The sequence below is a fragment of the Dendrobium catenatum genome, unplaced genomic scaffold (assembly GCF_001605985.2).
Source record: "Dendrobium catenatum unplaced genomic scaffold, ASM160598v2 fragScaff_scaffold_621, whole genome shotgun sequence".
Taxonomy (NCBI): Eukaryota; Viridiplantae; Streptophyta; class Magnoliopsida; order Asparagales; family Orchidaceae; genus Dendrobium; species Dendrobium catenatum.
This window is the reverse complement of record NW_021319083.1, coordinates 4,319,272-4,337,911: the sequence shown is the minus strand read 5'-3', so window position 1 is coordinate 4,337,911 and position 18,640 is coordinate 4,319,272. Positions and strand designations below refer to the sequence as shown.

General features: G+C 37.0%; 1 protein-coding gene across 1 annotated transcript in view; it reads right to left on the bottom strand.

Moving 5' to 3' along the window:
- The window catches only part of LOC110102762, a 49,048-nt gene that overhangs the window by 21,255 nt on the left and 9,153 nt on the right, over positions 1-18,640 (bottom strand). Inside the window, exons 4-12 of the mRNA XM_020831229.2 lie at positions 9,488-10,089; positions 3,007-3,128; positions 2,829-2,920; positions 2,395-2,617; positions 2,137-2,197; positions 1,292-1,440; positions 1,135-1,205; positions 872-1,045; positions 696-767 (exon numbers count right to left, since the gene is read on the bottom strand). Coding sequence (XP_020686888.1) covers positions 696-767; positions 872-1,045; positions 1,135-1,205; positions 1,292-1,440; positions 2,137-2,197; positions 2,395-2,617; positions 2,829-2,920; positions 3,007-3,128; positions 9,488-10,089 — 1,566 coding nt within the window. The remainder of the gene's footprint in view (positions 1-695; positions 768-871; positions 1,046-1,134; positions 1,206-1,291; positions 1,441-2,136; positions 2,198-2,394; positions 2,618-2,828; positions 2,921-3,006; positions 3,129-9,487; positions 10,090-18,640) is intronic.

Sequence of the window (18,640 nt, the reverse complement as noted above, 5' to 3'; positions counted from 1 at the left end):
TAGATTTCTAATAGGCTCAAATCCCTATGGTTAATAATCTCTCCCAGCAACAAGAAAACCCTTCAATTAAGTCAACTCAACAAATGTTATGTACAACCATCACTTGATTAAAGTAAAACGTTTTTCGAGGATTAGATGGGGGCATTTAAAGAATATTAACCAAAATATTTTTGTGAGTTTAAAAAGGCGGCCTTCCGACGACCCAGTTAAGAGAGTAGAGGTATTAGATTTGACTTGTGTTAAGAAAGGTAGGGGTAGACCTAAAAAGACTTGGTTAGAAAATATTAGGAATGACCTTTCTTTATTAGATTTAAACGAGAATTTGGCTTTTAATAGGACACAATGGAGAAAAAGGATTCATGTAGCCGACCCCACGTAGTGGGATAAAGGCTTGATGTTGTTGTTGTTGTTGTTGGAAAAATATGGGTTATAGCTGTGACTATAATATAATAGTGTCATTTTGCAAAGAAACCACTCGATCAAAGGGGTGATCCTAAGCATTATTTAGTTATGCCATTTAATGGCATAACCATACAAACACATAAAGGGATTATTAAATTTGTCAAGGGAAGGTGGTTCGGCAAAAGGTACGAGTTTATTAACTTAAACAAATGAAAGAAAAAGTAGATAGAGTAACTTGAAAAAATGACTGAAAGTAAAGCATGAAAAATAAGTAAAAAGATGACAGATTTTACTGGGAAAGCGAAATCAAGCAGAGCCGTTTGGCTGCTTCCAAATTTTGTGAAAAGAAGCCCACCGGGATGTGACTGCGAGACAGACAAGTCAGAAAATCATGCATGATCAAATTACTGAAAAAATTTTTAGGGTTAGCTAGTGGAATATGGCAGAAATTGATTAGTGAACCAAATACCTTTTCTTTTCGGTTATCCATCTGTATATTAGAGCCGATCAGCAGAACACCTGCAGGAAGAGATTCAACTTTGTTCTTGAAAGATAGATATGATTCTACACTACCACCCATAGATTTCTCCACGTCCTTCAAGAAAACAATCAGAGGCCCGTTTTTACTTTCTTCGGAAACCACCTGTACCCAAAAAAAAATGTGAAACTTTGAGAAGTAATAAGAAAACATTTAGAAACTTGAGATAAATAGAGGTATACAGCATAACCTACCTCTATTAGTTCATTGATAGCAAGCTTTTCAGAATCGTCACTTCCAGAGCAGTCCAGTCGAAGCATGTCAGCTAGAAGGAGAAAAGTCAAGTACATTAGAAAATTGGGCAAGCAATTTTTAGTTATTACTACAAAACAAATGCCAGCTGAGAATTACCACCGCAAAAGAACCCATGATCCTCTTCACAAAGCCCCCCAAGATCATTACCTTCAACTATCTGCCTATCAAATCTCACCCCAACTTTGGATGATCCATTTTCTTCAAATGCTAGCATTACTTTACCACGAAACCCATGATGTGGACCTCTGCAACATAGTCAGTTTATTTGCATAGCCAGGAATATGTGGAGGGGAATAACGCCAAAATATGAAGTAAGCAAAACATAAAAAGCTTCCACTGAATCAAAAACTGCAGGCTTAGTTTTTAAAACAAAAAAACTATCACTTATAATGATCTCAAAGAATTAAACAGACGCATGCACCTTCATGGAAAATGTGTATATGCAATTAAGCAAAATAAGCATTTATTATGATTTAGATCTCCAAGAGCTCAGAATGTCATAAAGATAGGTGACCTGGCAAACCCGGTAGATTACATAATTTGCTTTCAAAGTGAAGAAGAATTTAAACAAATGCTACAAATGAAAAGCAAGGCCACGCATATTCTTAAAAAGGATGTGCTACTAAGGTTCAACCACCAAGGTCTAGCAAAATCAACTGAAAATTTACACAATACTCCTCTTTCACTATGATCAAAACTATAACTCGAAACAAAAATTTATGAGAAACAATATAATATTTGAAACAAATATATTGGCTCCTTTTGATTGCTGTAATATTACCCACCAAACAATAATTTGCAATGTAATTTCTAAGTGTGCACATACGCCACATAGAAGCTAGACATGTGAAAAAAATAAAACCTTAAACGGTTAAGAGTTGATTGTCAAGTACATCAGGCTGTAATTTAAAAAAGAGAGAAATTTAAAGCCTAGACCATACCTCTGAGATGGCAAATGTAGTCCAGAGGAAAGCATCTGACCTACATACTTTACTCTATCTCCTAAAGAAACACAATTAACAACAAAATGAGCACCATTTAGTTGAAAGTTGAGTGGAGAAACAACATAAAATAAATCAATTACATTATGTATAATATATTAATATGAAGAACTAGCACAGCCATCTCTTCTAAATAATACTTCTAATTTATGTAGAACAGAAGGTATTCACATCACCATATCTTTTAAAGGTAGATACCTTCTTTGAATGTGCAACTCTTTGAAGATGCAGTTGAGGACTCCTGCTTTGGTAAGGATTGGCAATTTAAACTAGATGTTCCTACAATATCAGCCTCCACACTGGAAGCTGGTCTTCTATGATGAACAGCGTCAGTCAATGCAGATCTCTGCTTAGTAAAGCTAGCTGATTTTTCGGTCCTCCCACCTTCTTTAAGAGATTCCAAATCCTTCGATGATGAAACCTGAAATCAATTTTCATCGTGTGAAAGGAAAACATCTTATATGATCAAGCTAGCATCCGTAATCTTTGAAAGAATTTGCATTGCCAATGTCATTATCTGGTTTAAATGTACGTGGAAAACAACAGGAAGAGTTACAGCAAAAGACTTCAAATAGTTTTCAAGAAAATAATTGTACAATAAAATTACAAGGGGAGAATTAGAGTAAACTTACACCCGGTAAAATCAAGGAATCTATTATAAGCAATCTAACATCATAGTGCTTGGCCAGTGCCTTTGTCAAATTTTCTTGATATATTTCAGATCCTACACTCAACAGACATTTCCTCAGATAATTATGAAAGCTTAGAGAAGATTAAATATAAAATGAAAATAAAAGAGTAGTCTCACACCTGAAGGACCAGAAAGTAGAATTCTTGGATTTAAGGATGAAATGTTAGCAGAATATTTTGCATATTCTTCGAGTTCCAGATGAATATATCCACATGATAAGAGAGCATTTTTTGTTATTTCACTGGATAAAATTGCAGAAAGAAAGCGTCAAAATCAAATCCAGCAGCCAATAAAATGGATATAGATTAGATGATACTTCTATTTGTCCTCCCTATAATTTTTCCATCAATTGTAGATATAAAAAATTGTACTCACTATACTATAATTCTAATTTTAATCAATGCACCATCATACACAACAAATTAATTCTAATGTACTCAATCATATGCCTCGTTGAAATTTTGAAAAATAAGTCATAGGACGATCCAATTTGTGCTCTATATACTCAATCCGCTAATTGTTAAGACAGTAATTGGTTATATCATGAAACTACTATACATTGTGTGGGATTCAAAAATTCAGACCTCGGCTCTACTGAGAGATTTCACATGACTCCAGGTCAAATTTTTAAAAAGCTGATTATGTTGAAGATAAGAGACTACCTAGAGATTTTGTTCTCATTTCGCAATAACTTTATCATCTGATTTCTAATTTTCCATAAGCACAAGACACTATTATTAATTAGCATCCAGATGATGAAACAGAACTTTTGATTTAGGCTAGTTATTAGAAGCAAAGTGATGAGGACATCGACAGACGCTACCGACATGTTTATCGCCGGCGAAAGCGCAGATCGACGGCCACGATTCAGCGTCTCTACTTTTGATCTAGATGACATGATGTATTTTATTATTATTGTATTGTTTGATTTACTGTTTTCCCATTTTACCCCTGTGGGGAGTTATGTTTCTTTGTAGCCCGGAGGGCAATTTAGTCTTTTTCACTTTTTATGAGTCAAGACCTATATATAGTGGTCTCTTGTATCATTTTGATTTTAATGAAGAATTGAACGAAATTTGTGTTTTTTCTACTTCGTCTTGCATGAGTGCTTGAGAAGGAGGAGAGCTCACGAGGAGCAATTCGCAAGGCCCACCAATCGTTGGAAGAGTCCTCGATTCGTGGTTAGAATTTTCTTTATCTTCTCACTCATTTTCATATTCACCTTCCTTCCATCGTCCACAAAACAGCCCTCCCACTTCCCCTTGCCGCCGCCCATTGAACATCCACCACCGGCCACATCCCTAGCTCCGGCCGACCACCCCACCAGCCACCCCCACCTTAACCGGCCACCCCATCCCACGGCTATTTTGAATTTTGAAATTTGAATTTCAAATTTCAAAATCTTTCCTAATTTGGAACACCAAATTTGGAAAGTTTTCATGACAAAATTCTAATTTCAATTTGATTTTAAATTGAGATCTTGAATGAGTCGCCACATCACTATCCTAATTTAGAAAATTCTCCCCTTAAAATTCCCCTCCTCTCCCAAGCATGCCGCCGGCCACCTCATGGAGGATTCCCCATTAAATGCGACATTAATGCCTTGACCGTTTTGGACTCCTAATTTGAACTCAATATTTTTTCCCTCCCAATTTACTTAAAACTGAAATTACAATCAGTTTTAATTTGGCTAACCCAAATTCCCCCCTAAGCATGTCGCCGGCCACCTTTTAATGAGCTCCTTTAATGGCTCATTAAATCCCCTCTTAACTCCATCCTAATTTGAACTCTCTTTTCAAATTTTTCCCTCCAATCTTACTAAAATCTGATAATTAACTTCAGATTTTTGTAAATTGCTCGCCTCCTCACCCCACCTAATCTCCCTCACGCCTTGCACCCGCCTCCCTTCTTCCCCCCTTGGCCGAATCTCTTCCTCCTTGGAAATCCCGCCGGCCACTCCCCCCTTTCCTTGAAGAATCCTCCACGCCAAGCATGTATGGCGGATCCGGAGCTTGAGTGGGGGCTAATATCCAACGCCGACGGAAGCATCAACGTCCTACGGTCACCTTGCTTCGACGTAGGGTTTGAAGACGAAACTACCGTGGAGGAGTACTTGGAGAGAGTTGTGCCAATCCTTGCAAGCATCTACGACCAAAAACTTTCGAAGCACACTTGGAGCCTCGACGGTCGCCTACGACTTCCATCCCAACCGGCAACTTTTCCTCCGACAAAGTTCTTCGGCGCCCTCTCCCTAGTGGTAACTTCTTTCATCGCTTGGATCTTCTATCTCCGCCAAAAGTCCACTACCTCTTGAGTGATACGGCCCCAAGGTGAAATTCTTATTGTTAAACGTTGGGTTTTGTTATTGTACTTTGCATATTAAATTCTCCTAGAACTTGGATTGAATCGGCTTGGTTAATCTCTATTGCGAATCTTTGGCCTAAGCAAGTTGATATTTTCAAATTCCTAACTCAATTTTATGTGCTAGTTTTAAATTCATAAGAAGCAACACTTTAATCTTTTCTTTTTAAATTTCTAAGCAAACTCCTCGTAGTTTCACATCACAAAGTGCTTGGTGTACAGTAGCTCCAAATTTGAATAGGGTTCGAAATTTTAAAAACTTACACTTCAAAAAAGTAGTTGGGGGAATGATGACGAACCCGATCACGATCACAAGATTCCATCATTCCGGATTGCCATAGTCCCTAGTCTACAAAATCAATAGAGATAGTCGACCGAATTGATCGAAAGATCCTTATCAACAATCATAGGTTGTTTTATTCATGTAAACCTTATAAACCTATGGTGGATATTTGTTCAAGAAGATAAATTAAAATCGAATTTAGTTAATAGAGAGTTTTATGCTCTATAAAGTGCACCTAATAATAAGGGTATTTAGCCATTGGGTAACTTGTGAGCTTTGATCAAGATCATAATTTAATTGTATCATTTCGTAGCAAAACCACCCAATCAAAAAACTCCAATCATAATTGTTTATCTATGGTATCATTTGGCGGCAAACTACTAGTTATACGACATGTGTCACATCCTTACTAGCGAGAAATCATTTGAAAAAGAATCTTAGTGACAAGCTCAACATGACATCGACTCTTTGTAAGTTGAAGTTAATCTTAAACTTGACACACTCGACAAACATTTCTGCAAAATAGAGGAATTTTTCTTTTTAAGTTTAAGGTAGATTTCACTTGAAATATTTCAAATTTTGTAAATCTTTTTTAATTTTCATATTTTTGTCTGGATGTAGCCAAAAAATGATCTGGATTAGGATTTGGGGCTTGATATTTTTAGCCAACCCAACAATCATCAAGGTATTTGAATATGCTATTTTATTATTTGAACATTTTCAACTCTATTCAATTGCTAATATAGAATGTGAGCTATCACATGAGTGAAAAACTCGAGAGTTTATATTTTTTTTAACGAATTTCTTTTGTAAAAGACATTAAAGGCTTAATATAATCTTAAAAAATAAATAAACATCTTTGTGGATTTTACAGTTGTACGCTCGTATGAAAAAGTAGGATTTATAGTGGACTATTTGACGCTTAAGTTTTTTAGAAATATAAAACATAAATTTACTATTTATTTTAACTTGTGCAATACTATTAAACCTCAAATTTCAAAGTTTTATATATTTAGTTAGGACATAAAAGGGTATTTTGAACTTTCAAAAGAGAATTAAAATTAAAATTTGATTGTGAAATTTCAAAATATTTGTGTTCTTCTCGAAGTAAGAAATTTAAAATTCATTTATTTCTAGTGCACACATAATTATCAGACATTACGTTTATGGGTTTGACATGTTTGTTGAACATTACAATTTCAAATGCATCATGTACTTGCACGATTTTCAGTATACTTGCATGACGCAGCTGCATAGTTTTCATTGCACTTGATGCACTTTCACGCTTCTCAATGTGTTTTAGCAAAATTTGAAAGTCGTCTTGTGATATTTTCAAATTACTTCAAAATGTTTGAATTTGATTATTTTGCATTCCATCACAAAAGTTGCACAAGGTTTGAGTTCTTATATAAGAATTGGAGATTATTTCGTCAAACTCACATTAGCGTTGAAATTATCTAAATTTTTAATGATTGGGCTTATATTTTGTGACTAGAATACTTGAAATTTTTCTTCTTTGAGTTTTAACTGATTTTCTTATGTTCGCTTGCATGAAAATGATGAGGATCCAATGGCAAAGAAAATAAATTTAGGATAAGTTCAAATGTTGGAACAATCTTCACACCATTTTTTTATCATTTTAAAATTATTATTTTTAATGACTCGTGTCCCACAAGAATTTACATCTCCATTTATAAATATGGGGAAGAGACTAGTTTATTTCATGCATTCTAGGTTAGCTAGAGTTCCTAACTATAGGTTTCTTGAAAGTTAAAGAGTGTGGCAGTGAGATTTCGCTCGCATTCTTAGCGAACTTCCAAGTCTTTATTAATTCCCTGTAAGTCATGTATTTTCAGTTTATTGCTCGACATATTGTTCCATTTAAAGTTGAATGTATTACATTTTAAAAAAATACAGTTAGTATTTTGTATGCTATAGTTTTGCAACATACCTGATTTGGCACACATGCTATATGTGTTTAGCAGGTTGATCCATGAAAGAACTATTAGGATATAGTGAAATGGGTTATAAGGTATCTCAATGGAACATATGAATTGGGGCTTAAGACATACATGTGCAACTCGGTGGCAACTCCACATGAAAAGATAGTTGTAGGGAATGCAAGTTCTAATTTTGCAGCAAATGTTGACACTAGAAAGCCATTGGCTTGTATCGCATTCAAAGTCTTTGTAAACATAGTTGGAAATCTTGTTTGCAACTTGCGATGGTTCTATCTACTATAAAATAAAAGCACATATCTTTGAAACTATGAAGGACGCATTTTGGAGAGGGGCTGATGAGCGTTTAGCAGGCAAAGATTATTTATTATGGTAATTAAGGTGTTGTATGTTTGTCCAAAAGATCATGTTCATCATGATAAAATAAAGCATGTGGATGTGAAATTTCATTTCATCAGGGATGTCATGATCAAAGAATTAGTGAATATCATAAAGATTTCAACAGATCATGATCAAACGTACATGCTAACAAAGAAATTGCTTGCAAGTAAATTACCTTACTGTTTGCAGATGTTGAATGTAGTTCCAAGTTGAGTAAGTTTGATATAAAACAAAGTTTAGTACAGTTTTATATCAATTACTTAGTATTTGCTTGTTGTTTGTATTTGTAACTAACCCGACATACTTAATTTGTAACTGCTGTAGTGTAGGGTAGTTGTTTTATAATGCAATTTAATATTGTATAGCCTTTTGTGTGGTGTTAGGTGCTAGGTATCTCATATTTGTTAACACATTTTATGAAATCAATTCCAATATTTTTTCTACTAGGTTTTATTTCCGTATACTTATCTTCCTGTTAAGATAGATGCCTATGAACTACTCTAGAAGAAAAACAAAACAGTTATTCAGCCCGACTCCATGATCAGTTACTTCAACCACTGGAACTGGAAATCCTCTTGTATCCTATTGCTTTAATGGCTTATCCAACCACAATTGCCATAGTCGAGAATTCATAGATTTTCAAGGGAGATCTGCTGCATGTTTTGATCTACTGTAGCTGTCCAGAGCAGAGGGAGTAGAATGAATCTGTTGTTTGGAACCAGAACATTGTGAAGAAGGTTGAATCGAACCTGAACATTGTGAAGAAGGTTGAATCGGATGAAAGAAGATTGGAGGTGAAGTGTCACGTCAACATCATGAATTTCATGAAAGAACGAGGCCAAATGGACAGGAGAAACTCTGATATCAACAAAGGTTTCAATCAAGATGGGTTCAAAGGTTCTCTTCACTTCACCCTTCTTGTTATTACACAAATATATAAACCAATTGTCACTAATGATTTCTAGCGACAACCGCAAATCATTAGGATAAGGTTAATGATCAGCAGAGAGCATAAAACCAGAACCTTAATGGAAGTAACCAGGAAAAAAAAAACCAAGTAAAAGCAAAATAAAAAAGTTAAGTATGAATCTTACACCAAATGAATGATATAGAGAATTAAAGGAAAACAAATAAAACGCTTTGGCCACATGATGTTCATCCAAATATACTCATACTAAATTCGCAAACAAATTTTCATGTCAGTTGATAGTATTAGAAAAAATAATAATAATTCAAAAGATTCACTAGAATTTGGGTAAAAATATTAACAGCTCCACCCTTAGCCATGCACAATAACAACAAAATTGAAGTACATGCACAAGAATGCACGGTAAAAAGGTGGGATGGTGCAGAATATATGGCAGCAACTGCAGAGCCTAGACATAATTCTTGTGTTAGCAAAACCCAGAGGACAAACTGAAGCTGCAAAAATTAAGTAGAAGGCAAGGATATTGAAGAAGCTGAAATTCAAAGTATTAAAAGAGTAAATATAGCAAATAAACATGTTCAGTATGACAAACATGGCACATCACCAGAAGGCAAGGATGAGTAATGACTACCAAATAAAGAAGGTGAAAATGTAGGAAAAAGAAAAAACAGTTAAAAATTAACCCTCACCTCAGATAGTAAGGAAAATTTTCAAAAGTAACTTGTATAGAACAAGGACTGAGAATCCCCTGTCTAAGACGCTCCTTGAATGTTTGGGATCTAGAATTGGTTAAATTAGCAGCTAAACCTTCTAGATCCTTCTGGAGCTCCCTATGCCCTTCAGAAGTTCTGAAAAGATTGCCACTCAAATCCAGTTCAGCATTAGAAGATTTTTCAAGCATCCGTAGAAGTGGCCTTAATTCGAAATTTGTACCAGATCTTTTTGCCAATTCTGCATCAAAATATGCATCAACACCCAAGCTAGAAACTAGATCTACAGGCACAGTAGCAGAAGCCTTATTTCCATCAGTAACGGCAACCCCATTATGGTCAGTATTACCCCTTAATTGGAAATCACAATCACGTCCAGGAATGGAACCTGATGCAATAGAAGTAGAAGGTAAAGTAGCAGTTTCAAGTCCTTCGTGGTCATTTTCAGCATTAGATGCTGGGGGCGTTCGAGTGACCTCCCCCTTTCTAGGATTAGATAAAGATGCTAGTATTGATGCTCCAGCAAAAGTTGACGAGTCCCCAGATCTGGTTCCACATTGAATTCCATTCACAATTACACCCTACAGATGAGAAATAAAAGTTGAAGGTAATGATTGAGTGATAATTTTCTTGCAAACTGGTTGCTAGAAATGCCAATGAAATTTCTTTCAGGCAGATGCATTCAGCTATAGGAACATAACCAATCAAATAGTAGCATAGGATGCATAAGCAAACGTGGAAAAATAAAAATTATTTCCATGGCCACCACCAATTCAATTTCTTTTAAATTTCCTTCACAGTCACTTCTATAATTCCTTGCCAGATATTTCAAATAAGGATATTTAAGGACCTTGTTGATGAGATTCGAATGGGAAATGGTGACAATTCATCAAAAATGTAAACAATGTAAACCAAAGAAAGAGTAAATATGTCCCAATGCCAGACATTTTCTGAATTCTTTGTATCTGTAATTGGAACGAGTACATAGTTATACACAAACCTACAGAAGAGTTTCGGGTGAGAATATTCATCATCCTTAATGGCAGTTTGACACCTCCAAATATTGAAAAGAGTACCATCAAAGTGATTATGAAAGGGATGAAAATTTCAGTAAAATTGAAAGAAAAGTCAATGAAAGATTAAGAAAGACCACCATAGAACTTAAAGATCAAGAAAGTGAGCCTGGAATTCACATGCACTCCCAATTCTGCATACCTACAAAAATTAATGCAAGTTCCAAGGTATGCCTACAAAAGACTAAGCCACTAACAATACCAACTGGTATGGTAAATAGTAATATTTAAATCACAATTACCCATCACCTCCTCTTCAATGCAGAAATGGAACAGTTAAGAACTTTGGAAACAACGTAGTTTGGTTTGATCGTAATATGCTACATATCTACAATTATTATCATGCTCAAGTAGCACATTCCTAAATTTCTATTCTAGTCCAAAAGTATGCCCTTAAGGAATTAATAGTGCCAAACCGCAAATTAAATAGGAAGTATTTCCATTACAATTGTCCAACAACTTCTCTGCAAAGACAAAATGGAACAGCTAAGAAATTATGAAACAATGTGGTCTGATTCCATCATACGAAGCTAAAGTGCAGTGCAAACAACTCTGATTTTCAATACAAAAAATAAAAAAATGTATTTGATAACTAATTCCCAACTATCTTCACAAAAAGGAGATGTAACATATAGAAGAATAAAGCAGAGGAAATAAACCCCGGCAAAATACAGGTTGACAATAAAGTCAAGCTGAGAAAGAACCATAAATAACTATGCAGAACAGAAAACCCATAAAATTGTCCAAATATCTCAACCTAAACAAGTAAGAAGATCAGAGAATGACAGAAGGGTCATTCAATATTTTTTTTTTTACTTTGCATTTGTGACTAATCTGTGATCAGAACAAAGTTAATGCCATGTATGGATCAAAATAAGATTAGATCAAGCGAAGATTTAACCAAATTTGGCTCGGCTAAAGGTCAAACCAAATGACGTTAAGCTGAACTTGAATATAGGCCAAATCAGTTGAATATCAAATTGATAACAGCCAGCCAAAACTGCAACTTGCACCAATGAATTAAACTTCTTGAAACGCTTGAGGAACTGCATATATTATCAAAGCAGGTATAAGTCAACGCCTATCCTATACCTGTCCGATTCCTGCTCTCACCCAGATCTCCCACGACTTCCCCACGTAGCCCCTACCCAAGAACTCTTCTTCTCCTTCCCTCAACCAAACCCCAACACATAACTCCCCTATCTCCCAAACTCCTCGTTACCTTCTCCTCAAAGCTCCCAGAGCTTCAACACTTTCATCTCCCTTCACGCAAGCCCACTACAGTACAACTCCCAGCCACCCACACCCTCATCCCTCTCATTTTCTCCTTTACCAGCCTCCACCTCAACAACCATCCCTCTTCTCATCTCATCAATTGAAACCCTTCTTCAAACCACAACACCAACAACCCTCGAGACCACCCTCTCCCGCCTTATGTTATCACGTACGTGACTAGCCTAACTCGCTTGTTGATGCGAGCAAAAAATATAGGGGACCCTATATTTTTTTATCACAAAAAGAACAACCTTTCTAGATACAAGATAAAGACATAAAATGCTTAAAACAAACTTTAATATTATAAAAATGAAAGACTTACAAACTTTGACTCAAGCAAACTTGACTCAAACAAGACACCTTAAAATTGCTTCACTTAGAGAAGAGGGATACAGGTGGAGTGGCACTTGCGAAGAGACGAAAGAGGTTAGAAGCCCGAGAAGAAAGGTTGGAAAGAGCTCGCAAGATTTTCGGAGGGGATGAGAAAGAAGACGGACAAAGCTCGCAAGCTTTTCCATGAAACCCACAGGTTTACATTTCCAAAAATCACATCACATAACATATCTAAAACATTACAAACAACTCCTATATATAGGCATGAGAGGAGAATACAAATAGCCACAACATTAATTTAAAAGCTTATTTAAATAGGGAATATAAAAATCCAACAGTCACTTCCCGGAAACGAAGCACCAAAGCCACGGAAAAGCCCCCATTCATTCACGGGAAATAGCCCAGCCAGAAACCGAAGAGGCAGCCGCAAGAACCAAGGAGCCAAGACATAGAATTCCAAGAGCCATCCACGGGAAACCAAGAGCCAATCCGTGGGAACCTGATGCAATCAAAAATTTGGGAGAGGGACCCAAATTTTTTATCACAAAAATAAAAGACTTCCTATATAAAAGAAATACTAAAATTGCTAAAGAAATCCACCAAATTCTAAAAGACATAAAAATAAGAAACAAATATACTTTTATAATATTAGAGAAAACTATTACATTTCATGACACTTACAAACTTGACTCTTAAAATTAAACGACTCAAGCAAGACACCCTAAAGTTGCTTCACTTAGAGAAGAGGGATACAGGTGGGGTGGTCACTTGCGGAGAGACGAAAGAGATTAGAAGCCGAGACGAAGGTTGGAAAGAGCTTGCAAGATTTCCAGAAGAGGTGGAAGGTGGACAAAGCTCTCAAGCTTTTCCAAGAAGAACCCGCAGGTTATGGCTTCCAAAAATCACTCACATAACATTCAACTATTCAAAACATTACATAACCCCCCATATTTATAGGTATGAAAGGGGAATACAAAAGGTCACAAACACTTAATTAACACATAATTAAAAGCATAGAAATCTCCCCCCAAAGCTCTCGGTTTACACCCAAACCAGGAACCAAGGAGACGGCCACGGGAGACGAAGGGAACCGCACGGACCGAGAGCCACAGCCGCGGGAACCGAAGGAACCGCACGGAAGAAGGAGCCAGCCGTGAGATCCCAAGAGGCATACACATAAAACTAAAAGTCATGAGGAAACCAAGGAGTCACCTCATGGGAAAAGCAAATTCTTGGAATTCCAAAGGCCGGTTTGGAATTCCAAGAGACAAACATTAAACAAGCATAAAAAGCATAAAACTATATTAATTAAAAGATAATAAATGAACTAAAATGTTAGCTCATAATGAGCTAACCCTTAGTTCAATAAATGAACTAAAGTTTCAATGCATGCGGGGCGAAAAATACAGGGAGCCTATACCCTTCGCCCACAATAGACACTTGAACGGACTTCTACGGACGACTTGAGAAAGAGACGAGAAAAAAACGCGAACAACAACAAAATAGGAAGAAAAACTCCTATATTTCAAATAAAATTAAACAAAGAAATTACAACGACGACTTACAAACAACACGACAGACCACCTAAATTGTGCACTTTGAGACAGAAGGATACAGGTGGAGTGGGCAACTTGCGGAGAGCGAAGGAATTGAGAAGCCCAGAGAAGAAAGGGGGGAGAGCCCGCGAGGGATTTCCGAGGAGGATGAGGAAGAAGGTGGAAAAAGAGTCCCGCAGGATTTTGTCTGCAGCAACCGCAGGTGAACTGATTTTTTCCAAAAATCAATTATCATTCAACTATTCAAAACTTTACATAAGCCCCCCATGATTTATAGGTAGTGAAAGGGAATGACAAAAGGACAACAAACATTATTTAAGCATTTTAAAACCACATAAAAACTTCCCCCAAAGCTCTCGGTTTAAACCCAAACAGGAAACCAGGCAGACAGCACGGGAGGACGAAGGAACCGCCGGACCGAAGAGCCACAGCCGCGGGGGAAACGAGGAGGAAACCGCGACGGAGAGGAAGGCCAACCGTGGAGTTCCGCAAGGGGCATACACAAAAAAAATAAAGCCCATGGTGGAAATTCAAGGAGACCACCATGGGAGAAAAGGAATCTTGGAATCCAAAGGCCGGTTTGGAATTTCCAAGAGGAGCAAACATTAAACAAACATTAAAAAGCATAAATTATTTTAATTTAAAGATATAATAATGTAACTAAAATGTTAGCTCGCATAATGAGCTACCCTTCAAAAAAGAACCTTAGTTCGCTCATAATATGAACTAAAGTTCGAGCGCTCAATCAATGAATCTAAAAAAGTTTAGTCTCACATATGAATAACTTACTAGACTCAAGGAATCCTAAAAATAGTATGGAGTTTTATTTTGGAGCTAATGTGTTCGACCGCTCCCTCCCTTGGTCTCAACAATCAGTTCAGCTCAGTGAATGAGACTAAAAGTTTAGTCTTCAGAATATGAAAAATAACTAACGTAGACTGCGAAGGTGAAGCCAAAAATGATTTTATTTGGACTAGGGTTGTAGCCCTCCCCTTTGTCTACATCAGACCGATGAGTCCAAGCACGGAAACACAACCAACATTTGGGATTTCCAAAATGCCATTTTGGAATGCCCAAGGACAAACTAACAACACTCTCATAAACTATAATAAACAGTTACATAAATAAGACAATTAATGGAAAAAAAAAAACCCATATTAAAAAAAAAAACTCCCTACTATAATGAGCTAACTTTAGTTTTCATAAATAGACTTAAAAATCAGCTCATAGAATGAGCTAAATTCCAGCTCAAATATTTTATTAGCTTGTAGACTCGGGGAAGAGCCAAACATTGATTTTTTGGAACATGAGTTGAACCCCCCCCTCCTTTGTCTTACAAATCAGATTTCTCCACCTTCTTGAAGAAACTCCATCAATTTAACTCAATGACAACATGACAACTCAAAATAAAAAATACATGACAACTACTACGACTCACACAAGAGCTCAACAAGACCACAACAACTTGACTTGACTTGACAAACCACTCAACGAAACCTAGACATTCACTTGCTGCTGATACCAATGATGGCGAGCCGAAACAAATCTAGGGGAACTTATAGTGTTTGTTTTATCCAACAAAAACGAACAACCTTTCTAGATACAAGATAAAGACATAAAATGCTTAAAACAAACTTTAATATTATAAAAATGAAAGACTTACAAACTTTGACTCAAGCAAACTTGACTCAAACAAGACACCCTAAAATTGCTTCACTTAGAGAAGAGGAATACAGGTGGAGTGGCACTTGCGGAGAGACGAAAGAGGTTAGAAGCCCGAGAAGAAAGGTTGGAAAGAGCTCGCAAGATTTCCGGAGGGGATGAGAAAGAAGACGGACAAAGCTCGCAAGCTTTTCCATGAAACCCACAGGTTTACATTTCCAAAAATCATCACATAACATATCTAAAACATTACAAACAACTCCTATATATAGGCATGAGAGGAGAATACAAATAGCCACAACATTAATTTAAAAGCTTATTTAAATAGGGAATATGAAAAAGCCAACAGTCACTTCCCGGAAACGAAGCACCAAAGCCACGGAAAAGCTCCCATTCATTCATGGGAAACAGCCCAGCCAGGAACCGAAGAGGCAGCCGCAAGAACCAAGGAGTCAAGGCATAGAATTCCAAGAGCCATCCACGGGAAACCAAGAGCCAATCCGTGGGAACCAATGAGCCAAGCACGGAAAACAACCAACATTGGGATTCCAAAAGCCATTTCGGAATCCCAAGGGACAAACTCAACTTTTAAAACTATAAATAAAAGTTACATAAATAAGACAATTAATGAACTAAAACATAGCTAATAATGAGCTAACCTTTAGTTCAATAAATGAACTAAAAACCAGCTCATAAATGAGCTAAATTCCAGCTCAAAATTTATTGAGCTTGTAGACTCGGGGAAAGCCAAAATTGATTTATTTTGGACATGAGTTGACCCCCCCTTTGTCTACATCACTTGTGCACATGTGCATCCCAGCCCCGCTCTCGACATCGACCTCTCTAGCGATCCTTCACTTGCATAGCCTCTTCTTTCGTTTCTCCACTCACAAACCGCCATCTCCCCTCAACCATCCTTGACCTAACCTGCTCCAACCAAACTGCAAACATCTCTCTAGTCTCTATCTTCCACCAGCTCCTACGTCACCATCTGCCTCAACCACCAGCCCACACCAACTTTCATGCCAGCCAAACTCCAGCACCCTAGCCCGCACATAACAACACCTGAGCTCCTCCCTTCTCTACCGCAGAACTTGCACAAACTTGTCTCCCGCGAACCTCAAACACACAAGTCTCTCCTAATTTTCACAAAGCTCTTAAACAACCCATCCCCTGCTATACCCGAACATCAATCTCTCATGCCTAGACAACAAATAGTCCCTGGTGATCTACCTCCTGCAACAAATGACACCAATAAATGCACAAAATCCACTTTATCTCCCTGTCAACCTGCCTTCAAAAAATCCCAACCACCAATGTACCCTCTAACTCACAAAGCACAACAAACAACAAATATCACCTCTTGCTACCAAATTTACCCCTTCCCTTTCTATTCTTCTTTCTTTCCTTTATTTCTCTCTCTAAACAGAGGGGAAAAAAGGAGAAAAAGCTTAAAAAGGAGAAATCTTCAAAAAAATAGAATTAAGTTTGTGTTTCGATCATCAATATAACTTCATCGCCGCCTCATTGTCGATAACATTGCCTCACATAAAGGTAGAAAAGCAAGAAAACTATTGCAAAAAATTTAAGCACATGTGCATGTTGTTCCAACATGATAGGAAATTCGTACATAAGTACTTATACATATTGTTCCAACACTACAAGAAAGTCGAGCATTTTTTCTCGTGTAACTGACAATGGCCTGTAAATACTCAAAATAAGTACCTGTGTGTTATTCCAACGTGATGGTGAAAATACAATACTAAGTACTTGATGAGGACATCGGAGATCAACGGCTACGATCTTGAGTTATTTATTTATATGATTCATGTACTAGTTTATTTTATGTTGTTGTTTTCCCTTTATACCCTTACGGGTGGTCATGTAGTATTGTAACCCGAAGGGCATTTTAGTCTTTTATTTCTTTTATTTTCATGAGACCTATTTATAGGCTAGTTGTCATGTATTTTGGGATGATGAATTATTGAATGAAAAAAAGTTTGTGCTTGTTTGATCTCTTAGTGAGTTCATGAGGGAGAAGCCTGAGGAGGGTGATTTGCAATACCCGTCAATCTTTGGAAGAGTCCAAGATTCGCGGTACTTATGATCTCTTTGTGAGTTCGTTATTTTACTTTTATCTTATTTGTTTTTCTTTCATCTCCTTTCTTTCCCTCTCCATCCACCACCAAGTACTTAGCCTCCACCATCCAATCCCTCCACAAACTCCTAGCCACCTCCACCCAAAGCCAAACCCACCTCTTCCCTCTTGACCGCCAGCCCCACCCACACCTCAAATCATTATGATGATTTTAATCGTCATAATCACTCCCTAAATTGGCTCTTGCAATAAAGAAAGGAGATAGGAAATTTTGAAATTCAAATTTTGAAATTCAAAAACTTTCCTTATTTATAAAATCCAATTAAGGAAAGTTTTCAAATTTTGAATCTCATCTAAGTTCAATTTTTCCTCCTAATTGGCCAAGCTTGTTTTGGAAACCCATAAAACACTTTCCACAATCCCCTCCCTCCTCTTCATGCCGCCGGCCACCCTTCCTTGTGCTTGGCTTGTGTTGTTTCCTCATTGAGCCCTCACCCTCTTTGAATTTGAAATCAAAATTTCAAATTTAATCCCCTCCAAATGCCTCTTGGATTTTGAATTTCAAAATTCAAATTCTCCTTAATTACTTTCCTAAAATACCTTTCTATTAATATGGAAACTTCTTTATTTGAATTCAAACTTATTTGAATTTCAAATTAATCCCATATTAATGAATCCTATTTTTGGAGACTCATACAATCTCTAAAATCTGAAATTAATTCAGATTTAATCATATAATTATATTGATTGCATGGGGACCACATACATCAAACTTAGACACAATTTTCCCCTTCTCTCTCTCTTGGCCGGTCCCATGCTCCTCCTATCCAATTAATTTTCTTTTCATACCTAGGCCTAAATCAAAGGGAATTAACTACTGTTTCCCTCAACTGTTGTCCACGCAATTCCCCACCAAACCCTTCCAGCTCACGTGCAATCCAGAAGGAGGAAATCTTGAATTTTTTCCTCGCCAACTGGATGTCCAGATTTCTGGACAACTTCTAATTGCTGTCCAAAACTTCAGCACAGCAACGTTGCTGTCCAGGATCTACCCAAGACCAGCCTCCTTGCTGTCCAGAGAATTATGGATGTTTGGCATGTCAACCTGCCCTCTCACAAACTTGGAAATTGCTGT